This window comes from Capsicum annuum, chromosome 8, assembly GCF_002878395.1.
Source record: "Capsicum annuum cultivar UCD-10X-F1 chromosome 8, UCD10Xv1.1, whole genome shotgun sequence".
NCBI lineage: Eukaryota > Viridiplantae > Streptophyta > Magnoliopsida > Solanales > Solanaceae > Capsicum > Capsicum annuum.
The window spans coordinates 160,179,137-160,189,455 of NC_061118.1; the positions used below are offsets into that span (position 1 = coordinate 160,179,137).

General features: G+C 36.4%; 1 protein-coding gene across 1 annotated transcript; it reads left to right on the forward strand.

The window, feature by feature from the left end:
* The first annotated feature begins 762 nt into the window (after window positions 1-762).
* On the forward strand, window positions 763-10,015 carry LOC107839928 (importin-4). The gene is made up of 21 exons (XM_016683598.2): window positions 763-1,410; window positions 2,036-2,168; window positions 3,040-3,176; window positions 3,277-3,322; window positions 3,570-3,782; window positions 3,918-4,421; window positions 4,499-4,633; window positions 4,724-4,939; window positions 5,020-5,109; window positions 5,188-5,435; window positions 5,520-5,608; window positions 5,922-5,962; window positions 6,991-7,021; window positions 7,106-7,228; window positions 7,313-7,530; window positions 7,648-7,743; window positions 7,857-7,969; window positions 8,102-8,237; window positions 8,326-8,430; window positions 8,685-9,008; window positions 9,622-10,015. Exons 1-20 carry the CDS (start codon window positions 1,136-1,138, stop codon window positions 8,883-8,885), a joined length of 3,150 nt encoding a protein of 1,049 aa, XP_016539084.2. The 5' UTR covers window positions 763-1,135; the 3' UTR covers window positions 8,886-9,008; window positions 9,622-10,015.
* Window positions 10,016-10,319: the final 304 nt, after the last annotated feature.

A 10,319-nucleotide genomic window follows, 5' to 3' on the forward strand; every position in this document is an offset into this window, starting at 1 on the left:
GCGAGTAAAAATAATAATAATGACAACGAAAAAAACATATTTATCATAAAATTTTTAAGCTCTAAAGATTAATACTCCTTTTAATATTATTAATTTATTAGATAAGAGGTATGTGATAAGTTTGGATCCAAATTCACATTATAAAGGAAAAATGATTCGATGAATCTTTATATTATGTTCGTTTTATAACTTGAATATTTCTACTTACATGTTTGTCATCTGAATCCTTGAACCCACTAAAAAATAATATTTTTAAAAAAAAATTTGGTAAGTGTAAGACACTCACCAACGTCACTTGTTATGTCCACTGCCACATCATTTTCAGATATTTCATTAAATTTCATGTCATTTTTTAAATTCTACATAAGAAATTAAATATTAAAAATAAATTTAATTAAATAAATTTCTTTTATAAAATGAAAAAAAAATAATCATGTTTTATTTTTGCCCACAAATAAAATATCAAATTCATTCCAAATGATGAAAATTCTTCTCCAATTAATTTAAATTTTTAACTATAAAAAATAATAAATTTTCGCTTTTTAAATTTGAATATCTTTAACAAATTCACAAAAACTTTAAGATTTTTTAAGTTTATTCATAAATTCACTAATTTTTCAATATCAACTATCACTCACTATACAAACTTCTCTTTCTTAGTCATGCTAAGAAAATCTCCTAATTACCCAAAAAAAAAATATATATAATTTCTTAGTATAAACAGATAATATAAACAGCAGATATAAACAGATAGATATTGATATTAAAAATACTAATAAATTTCAAAACACCTACTAAAGAGAGTTTTGATGAAATTCTGAATTATAACTAATGTGAAGTTTAAACATAAAATAATTACAATATAGTAAATATTTTTTAAAAAAATTTTCGGTACCAAATCAAGTTGACGCATGCCGACGACATTTCCGGCAATGTAGACAAAGCAAAGCCCCGTCAGCACATAGCCCCCACAACACCAAAACTCACAATATTCCCCCTTCGTCCTCTCTTCGATATATAAACCAACTAAAACCCTCATCACCCGCCGCAGGGTTCCTCTCCTCCACAGCCGCCTTCACTTTCCTCCTCCAACACTCCAAGCAATCGAAGAGCGAGCGAGCGAGCGAGGTTAATCATGGCTCAGTCACTTGAGCTATTATTGATTCAATTTCTGATGCCTGACAATGACGCTAGAAGACAAGCTGAGGACCAAATAAAGCGTCTTGCTAAGGATCCTCAAGTGGTTCCCTCATTGATTCATCATCTCCGTACTGCTAAAACGCCTAATGTTCGGCAGCTTGCGGCGGTACTTCTCCGTAAGAAGATCACTGGGCACTGGGCTAAACTGTCTCCTCAACTCCGTCAGCTCGTGAAACAGTCGTTAATTGAGAGCATCACTATGGAACACAGGTGCTTTGGTTCATTTCTCTCACTTTGATCAGTATTGTAGCTTTATTTGCCGCAGCTAATTTTCTAGCTGCTCTATGAGAGTTTACAAGCGTTTTTTGTATTCACATTTTTCAGAAAACACTGTAGAATGAACTGAGAGTTCGTACAATTATTCAATTCTTCTTGAGTAAATTTGTTTGCTTTTATGTCTGCCAATGAGTTTCTGATCAAAATGTAGAGTACAACGCATGCACTGTAAACTATTGTAACGGTAGACAAGGTTTTGCTGAACTAACAGACTTTTTTGTTGAGATTTTAATTCATTTTGAAAGAGAAAATATTTTGACTGATGAAGTCCATTTTGTTAACTGAATATTCTCATAACAATGAATGGAAGAATCACTGATTTGTCGAGTAAACTAATTGAAATAGAGTTGTAGTTTCTGTAGTAATTTACTTAGTGATACATATGTGTGTGTCTGTGTGAGGAAAAAAAAATTAGATCACACGACCTTTACATTTTTTTCCTCCAGAGATGCATTAAATGGCTTTAGTTAGAAGCTGTTATTAGGCCTCTAATGGAAGCTTAGAAAGATGATATTTTGCCTGCAAATCATACTGATCTAATGTGATGCTTATTTTTCAGCCCTCCGGTGAGGCGAGCTAGTGCAAATGTGATTAGTATAGTTGCAAAATATGCGGTTCCGGCTGGAGAGTGGTCAGATTTGTTGCCATATTTGTTTCAGTGCAGTCAAAGTGCACAAGAAGAGCACAGAGAGGTATCCTATACTTGATTTCCATCTCATTTTTTGGTTAGATGAACACTTGATATGATCCGTTTCTTTTCAGTTACTAGTGCTACAATGTAGCTTCTGGGTCGGCATAAATGAATTCCCTGCAATTGTTAGATTTTATCATTTTAAAGCTTTATTGAATTGTGATGATACCCTTATGTTTCAATTTCCATTAACCATTTGTAAATGTCAAGTGTCCGTGTAAACACTCCTACCCTTTGGAAAATAGTACTTAATTTTTCCCTCAGACTGAGTATGCAACTTCATTCTGAAAATTCAAAGTGTTTGGCAGTTCCATTATACTGTTAGCTTTTGTCTGAATTCAAGTAACACTGAGGTAGGATGCCTGTTAAACCTTTATCAGTTCCTTTTATCTTTCCTAGTGGGGATCATTCGGTGGAACTAATGGAAAAAGGTATTGATGCCGTGGAGCTGAGAGGGAGAGGGGTTTCAAATTGGGAAGTGAGAAAATGCCAACAAAATAAAACTTTCAACTTTTTTATTAGAAGGTAAAGAGTTGTATTGTCACTACATCTCTAAACAGGCTGAAAGAATTGATTCAGTGCAAGTTTGGATGTTTTGAATTCAATATGCCTGATCAAGGTTTCTTAATTAAAAGTTGTTTGCATTAGCCATTTTAACTGTTTGTGTAATATCTTTTGGAGTGAATAATGTCCTCAACTAGAAAACATGAGCATCAGTTATTTGTCAATCCAGGTAAAGAAATCTTGCTGTCATCAATCTTCCCCTCCCTTTTGATTGGTATAATGGTGCCCTCTGTTCCATCTGCTGCAGTTACCTGTAGGATTATGTATTTTAGGACTAATGGGTTGTTTCATTGTTTTGATGATGCAAGGTGGCTTTAATTCTTTTCAGTTCCTTGACTGAAACTATTGGGAATTCTTTTCAACCATATTTTTCTGATTTGCAATCATTGCTGCTCAAGTGCCTTCAAGATGAAACAAGTAATCGTGTCAGAGTTGCAGCTCTCAAGTAATGTTTGTTTGAAAACCCTTAGAACTGCTGAATTTCTTGATTCAGAAGCTACATATTATAATTCTTAACCACAAGTGGAATTAAATCATGTTAACAGGGCAGTTGGATCTTTTCTAGAGTTTACTCATGATGAGACAGACGTGGTGAGTATGTTTTGTTCATTATGCTATCTTATGGCTCATACAGCTTCCATGTTTCAAATTATTGTTAAGTTTTTTAAAAAATATCGTTAGAGAAAACTTGGGGTAAAGACGGGACATTGGGTGAAATTGTTGGGATCACGTGAAAAGTTTTTGTGTCTTGAGAATAATTAACAATGCTGTTAGTTTTTACATATCTTGGCTGCCATCTTCTTCTGAAAATGTGTCTGCTCCCATTTCCTGTCCACAGATCAAGTTTCGTGAGTTTATCCCTAGCATTTTGAATGTGTCAAGGCAGTGTCTTGCTTCAGGCGATGAAGATGTTGCCGTGCTTGCTTTTGAAATATTTGATGAGCTAATAGAATCTCCAGCACCTCTACTCGGAGATTCAGTTAAAGCAATAGTGCAATTTTCTCTTGAAGTTTGCTCAAGTCCAAATTTGGAGTCGAACACGCGCCATCAGGTAGGAACATGACATGGTTACAGCTTAGTGAAATTGTTGGTACTTGGATGTTGTGATGTTTGCATAATTTTTCCTGTTCAACGTATGTTATTGGTTCTTAAGTGTTTTACTCTGAATCATTGGTTCATTTTTCAGGCTATTCAAATAATCTCATGGCTTGCAAAGTACAAGTCTAATTCTCTTAAAAAGTACAAGCTAGTAACACCAATTTTGCATGTTATGTGTCCATTGCTTGCTGAGTCTACAGACAGAAATGAAGATGATGATCTTGCTCCAGACCGAGCTGCTGCAGAAGTAATTGATACCATGGCTTTGAATTTGTCTAAACATGTATTCCCACCTGTTCTTGAGTTTGCTTCTTTAAGCAGTCAAAGCCTAAATGGGAAATTTCGGGAAGCTTCGGTTACTGCTTTAGGCGTTATATCTGAGGGTTGTTTGGAACTTATGAAGAATAAACTGGAACCCATTCTACACATTGTCTTGGGTTCTCTGAGAGATCCTGAACAAATGGTAAGAGGAGCTGCTTCATTTGCCTTGGGCCAATTTGCTGAGTATCTGCAGCCCGAGATAGTTTCTCACTATGAAAGTGTCCTCCCATGCATTTTAAATGCTGTAGAGGATGTATCTGATGAGGTTAAGGTGCGAACATGCTAAGAATAGTTAATTCCTTCCACTGGTGCCTATTTCTTAAAAGAATGGTTTCTGTTCCTGTGCAGGAGAAGTCGTACTATGCATTGGCTGCATTTTGTGAGAACATGGGTGAAGAAATTCTTCCTTTCCTGGATCCTTTGATGGGAAAATTACTTGGTGCTCTCCAAAGTAGCCCTCGTAAATTGCAGGAAACTTGCATGGTAAATGTCTTTTCAGATGCTTAAAAATAGTTTTTTTCTAGTCTGAAGGTGCGTCACCTTGTGACAACCTATTTTCTCCTTTTATTGCAGTCTGCTATTGGTTCAGTTGCATCTGCTGCTGAACAAGCATTTGTGCCCTATGCTGAAAGAGTTCTAGAGTTGATGAAAGTTTTCATGGTGCTTACAAATGATGAAGACCTCCTTTCACGAGCTAGGGCTACTGAATTGGTTGGGATACTTGCAATGTCTGTTGGCAGGTCAAGGATGGAACCAATTTTGCCGCCTTTCATTGAAGCTGCAATTTCAGTGAGAAACTTTACAACCTCTTACATTTAGGGTTTCTTTCAAATTTACAAACAATTTTTGATGGGTTTTGATGCTACCAGGGTTTTGGTTTGGAGTTCAGTGAGCTTCGGGAATACACTCATGGTTTCTTTAGCAATATAGCAGAAATTTTAGATGAAGGATTTGCTCAGGTAACACTGATGTTTTGGATCTTTATACATTGCATGCTGTTTTCTCTTCTATAACTTCTTTTTTTTTTTTTGAAACAGTACCTTCCTCATGTTGTTCCTCTGGCGTTCACCTCCTGCAACCTAGATGATGGTTCTGCAGTTGATATTGATGATTCCGATGACGATGAAAATGTTAATGGATTTGGCGGTGTCTCATCTGATGATGAAGCGCATGATGAACCAAGGGTTCGTAATATCAGTATAAGAACTGGTGTGTTAGATGAAAAGGCAGCTGCAACTCAAGCCCTTGGCTTATTTGCTTTACATGCAAAGAGTTCTTATGCGCCGTATCCTTCTCTATATACATTCTAAAGCTTGTCTTTTGTGACATTAATGCTAACGGTTTTCTGGATTCCTTAATGTAACTCAAGTTACTTGGAAGAGTCACTGAAGATTTTAGTGGAACACTCTAGCTATTTCCATGAAGACGTTAGGATGCAGGCCATTATTTCTCTCAAATGTGAGTAGTAATGGGCTTCTTTGTCCGAAGATCTCATCTTAATGTTAGCATTTTTCTGGTTGAATGCTTGACCTGGGGTATATATGTTTGTATGTAGTATAACATGTCAATCTGTATATAGCTATTTCATCTGTTATTAGAAACTTGATTTTGAATATCTATATACGGTGAAGTTTACATGGCTTATAAATATCTGATACTAGTTTTAAATACTATGGTAATTTATAGGATGATGCCATTTTATTTTGAAAATTATTTAGTGCAAGCTAAAGCTAGTCCGTAAGTGCTCTTTTCTGGATCTCTTTTATTGCAGATATTTTGATAGCTACACAAGCAGCAGTGCAAGGTCATAATGTGAGTAATGGTCTATCTCTGTCCATCATTGTTTTGTTTAGTTAATCATTTATAACTGCAAGCAGTTGATGCTTTTTGTCGACCGGCCTTTCTCAATGGATTTTTGACAGCTGTAAAGTTCTAATGATGCATCTGCTGTGATAGTTTATAAATTTCATGTTTGTTGTGGTCAATCTGCTAAAGATTTTGGTGAATTATCAGTTATTTTCGACGAGCTCTTCGTTGAGTTAGTTTAAACTTTCTTAGCTTTCTTCTTGCTAGTCCTGCATTTAGATTGAGGAGTTTATCCAGGTTACAAAATTTTGGTAGAGAAACCCATGAGGCTCCAAAGATCCTATGAATCAATCTATATGTGGTTAGTTTGTACTGTTAGAATGCTCCATTTCCTTGACAGCACTCTCTTGCAAGTCCTTTGCATCAAAAACACATTTAAATATGATTCAATATCCGCATATGTAGATAGATTGCCGAATATTTTCATTTACAGAAGTGTAACCATATTCCTTGACTGTAGTCTCGTTCAGTCTTGAAGCTAGATATTAATGTAAGCTATTTTTATAAACATCGTCACTCTTTGACCTAAACTTGAAAAAAAAAAAGATAGAAAGCTACATTCCCTTAGAGGGGGGACCATTGCATCTTGCGACTTCCTGGAGTTTCTAAACAGTGATTTCCACATAAGAAATGCAAATTCTCTTTTAGTAGATGAAACTTCAAGAACTGCTTTCCTCATCAAAGAAATATAGAAGTTGAGGTATTACATCGCTACTTTTTGCGGCGGTGCTATTAAATCTGCAGTGATACTGTTAAAGCCCGTAGTAATGCACAGTAAGTCCTGGATAGAAACGAGCATCTGAAAACTCATTTATTATAGGTTGAGCCGTTGAAATAATTGTGCTGCCTTAGGCTGAAGTTTTACACATTTTACGATTTAATTACTATATTTGAGCTTTCAATGAAATTAGTGATGTATGATAATATCTATGATGTTAATGACTGCTTCATCTCTTGTTTTTCCTCTGTGGCAGGAAGGAATGACAAAGACAAAAGAAGTTCTTGGTATGATTTGTTTTCTTCATGTCAGTCATGTAATCTGTGGCACAAGTCTATCATCTCAGTGTTTAAAAATGTTTTACTCTGCAGATACTGTGATGAAAATTTATATAAAGACAATGACTGAAGATGACGACAAAGAAGTTGTTGCGCAAGCTTGTATGGCTGTTGCCGACATCATGAAGGATTTTGGTTACATGGCTGTTGAGCCCTGTAAGTGTGCACATTTTGGTACCATCAGGTTCTCCAGTCATTAAAAATATATTCAGGATTAACTTGTTTTTCCCGTCTTTATAGATATCACTCAACTTGTTGAGGCAACTATAGTTTTGTTACGTGAGCAGTCTGGTTGTCAGCTCGTAGAATCAGATAGTGAAGCTGATGATGATGACACTGAACATGACGAAGTGCTAATGGATGCTGTTTCTGATCTCCTCCCTGCTTTTGCGAAGGTCATGGGTTCCCATTTTGCTCCCATCTTTTCAAAGCTGTTCGAACCTTTGATGAAATTTTCAGTGAGTTTGGGGATCCCCCCACCCCCACCCACCAAACACACTTTTTTTCTCAAGTTCTTCAAACTCAGGCATTAGCTTTAGTTGCAGTGTTTCATGTCATAACCCCTGCAATTGCAGAAAGCATCGCGCCCACCTCAAGATCGGACCATGGTGGTTGCAACCCTGGCAGAAGTTGCTCAACACATGGGTGCTCCTATTGGTGGCTATATTGATGTAAAATTTAGAAACCTAGTTAATTGGTTATTTTTTTGTCCTCTCCAATACACACACACACACTCTTTTTGATAGTTCTGCACCTGAATTGGGGAATATTAATCATGCTTCAGACTGTGATGTCCCTGGTACTTAAAGAATTAGCTTCAGCGGATGCTACAAACCGAAGGAATGCAGCATTTTGTGTTGGAGAGTTGTGCAAAAATGGCGGTGATGCTGCTTTGAAGTATGCTTTTTCTTGCACACCTTGTTTATTTATCTACTTCCGTTCCTAATATATGTTCTGAGTCTGTGGGGTTGTAGCCACTGATTTATTTACCATTTACTTTCTTTGTTGGTACACCTAAATCTGATCTAGATATTATGGAGATGCCTTACGGGCCCTTTACCCATTATTTGGCGAAACGGAGCCAGATAATGCGGTGAGAGACAATGCTGCTGGTGCGGTGGCAAGGATGATAATGGTTCATCCAGAGACAATCCCACTGGATCAGGTGTAGGATCTGCCCTTCCTATTGTTTTTGGCGTTGAAGGTTTCCCTCTATTTGCTTTGGTCGTTATATGTTGTTGTACTTTCTTTAGGTGCTACCTGTTTTCTTGAAAGTTCTTCCTCTAAAAGAAGATCATGAAGAATCCATGGCAGTCTACAGTTGCATAGGCAATCTTGTTTTGTCGTCTAACTCTCAGGTATTTTCATGTCTCCATCTTATCTGTCACACTGATATGCTTTTCTTGAGCTGAGGGTCTATCGGAAACAACCTCTCTACCTTCATAAGATAGGGGTAAGGCTGCTTACACACAACTCTAGTGGGATTACACTGGGTATGTTGTTGTATCTTATTAATCACGTTAATTTCATTCTTGTTTCCTTTATGTCTTCATCTTCTGTGGAATGTAATATTAAATGCATCTTTGCTTCTGTTTGTTTTGTGAATATGCAGATCCTATCTTTGGTTCCGGAGTTGGTAAATGTTTTTGCGCAGGTTGCCATGTCACCTGTTGAAACCCCTGAAGTCAAGGCGCATGTTGGTAGAGCATTTACTCACCTAATTTCGATTTATGGTCATCAAATGCAGCCCCTTCTGAGTAATCTTTCACCCGCACATGCTAATGCCCTTGCGGCTATTGCACCTCAAAGCTGATATGTAAAGTGCCTTTGAGAAGCGCTAGTTTTATATCTATGTTCTTGAAATATTGAAAATCATAATATTCTTTGGACATGCATCCATGATGGAAGAGCAGCTAATTAGGCTTATCACTTCCAGGTATAGCCTTTTCTAGACCATTGTTGTCATTCTTCCTTTCTAATAAAGATGCAACATAAATGTCAAGTAATGCCATCTCAACCGGCAATTCATATATCATTATTTTAATTCTGTATCTTTATGTAGAAACAAACCTAAGATATCCGTATTTCCTTACTCAACTCTGCTATTGTCATCTACCGCACTGGTGATTTGTTTTGATTTGTGTCCGGTGGATCTATTTATGATTTGTTGTGCATGATTTGTTCACTTTATTAAAAAAAAAAAAGTTTCATATAAGTATGCATATATGAACAGTTTTTGCTCATGGTTGCCTCTTGTACTCTTAAACTTCCCCCCAAAGCAATGTCACGCTTAATTTAGTCTCTGCCTCTAAATATCTAATTGAAGCTGTAATAATGGTTGTAAGCAAGTTTGCTTTGATATTGTGTCTCCTCTATGCGTTGTTACCCTCATAATTCCTTGAGTTAAAGTTTAATAGGCCTTTACGTGTATTGTTGCATTCTCTTTTTCTCCAGTAGTGTTCCATATTTCATACAAGTCGTAAATGGATTCGTAGTTTTTCTTTCGTCGTCTATCAGAGGTAATTTACTGCAAATTTGTTACTTTGCAGGTTTGCGTTTTATTTTTTGGTCAGATGTCGAAGTTTTCCATGGAGATGCAATATCTTCCATTTTGACATATTCCACAGAAGAGTGTCTCTTCTTTCTACTTCCAAGGTGACGTGATGGAGGAGAAGGGTGGTGGTTTGTTAGCCATTTTTAGATTGTTTTATTTATTATTAGTTATAAGGTGTCATAGAAGGAAATTAGAAAAAGAAAGAGCTGCTGGAAGTTTTCTTGTGTGAGGTTTCTTATACATAGTTTTTTTCTGGAAAAACTTCAGCGTGTATATCCACAATTCTTTGTTGTTTGAGATGGGGCTGCTGTATAATTTATGATTTGCTATTGTTTGGAACAAAATTTTGTCATAGTGAATGTGTTCACATTATAGGCCAATCTTTTTTAGATCTTTCGGAATGTCTTCTTTTATTTTCTTGTTTGAATTGCAAGTAGATCATCATGAATCTTGGTGTAAATGCTGCTCGGATTCTTCAAAAATGTAAATGGGTGCGTGTTGGATTCTTTAGAAGTAGTGTTTTTTTGTGAAAAATCTGACACGGGTGGGTGTGGTATTGTAAGTAAAGAGTTCACACATATCTTTTCCTTTACCCAGACCCAACCAAGACGAACAAAACCATTGTTTATATTGGTAACTAGAGGTGCATGGCCCGTGTCAGCACGGGTTTAATATTATACATTTTTTAGCACC

Excerpts from the sequence above, each read along its gene's own strand:
- LOC107839928 (XM_016683598.2), top strand. The coding sequence starts at position 1,136 with ATGGCTCAGTCACTTGAGCTATTATTGATTCAATTTCTGATGCCTGAC. Across the intron at positions 3,323-3,569 it reads CTCATGATGAGACAGACGTG|ATCAAGTTTCGTGAGTTTAT; the intron begins GTGAGTATGTTT and ends TCCTGTCCACAG. Across the intron at positions 7,744-7,856 it reads CTATTGGTGGCTATATTGAT|ACTGTGATGTCCCTGGTACT; the intron begins GTAAAATTTAGA and ends ATCATGCTTCAG.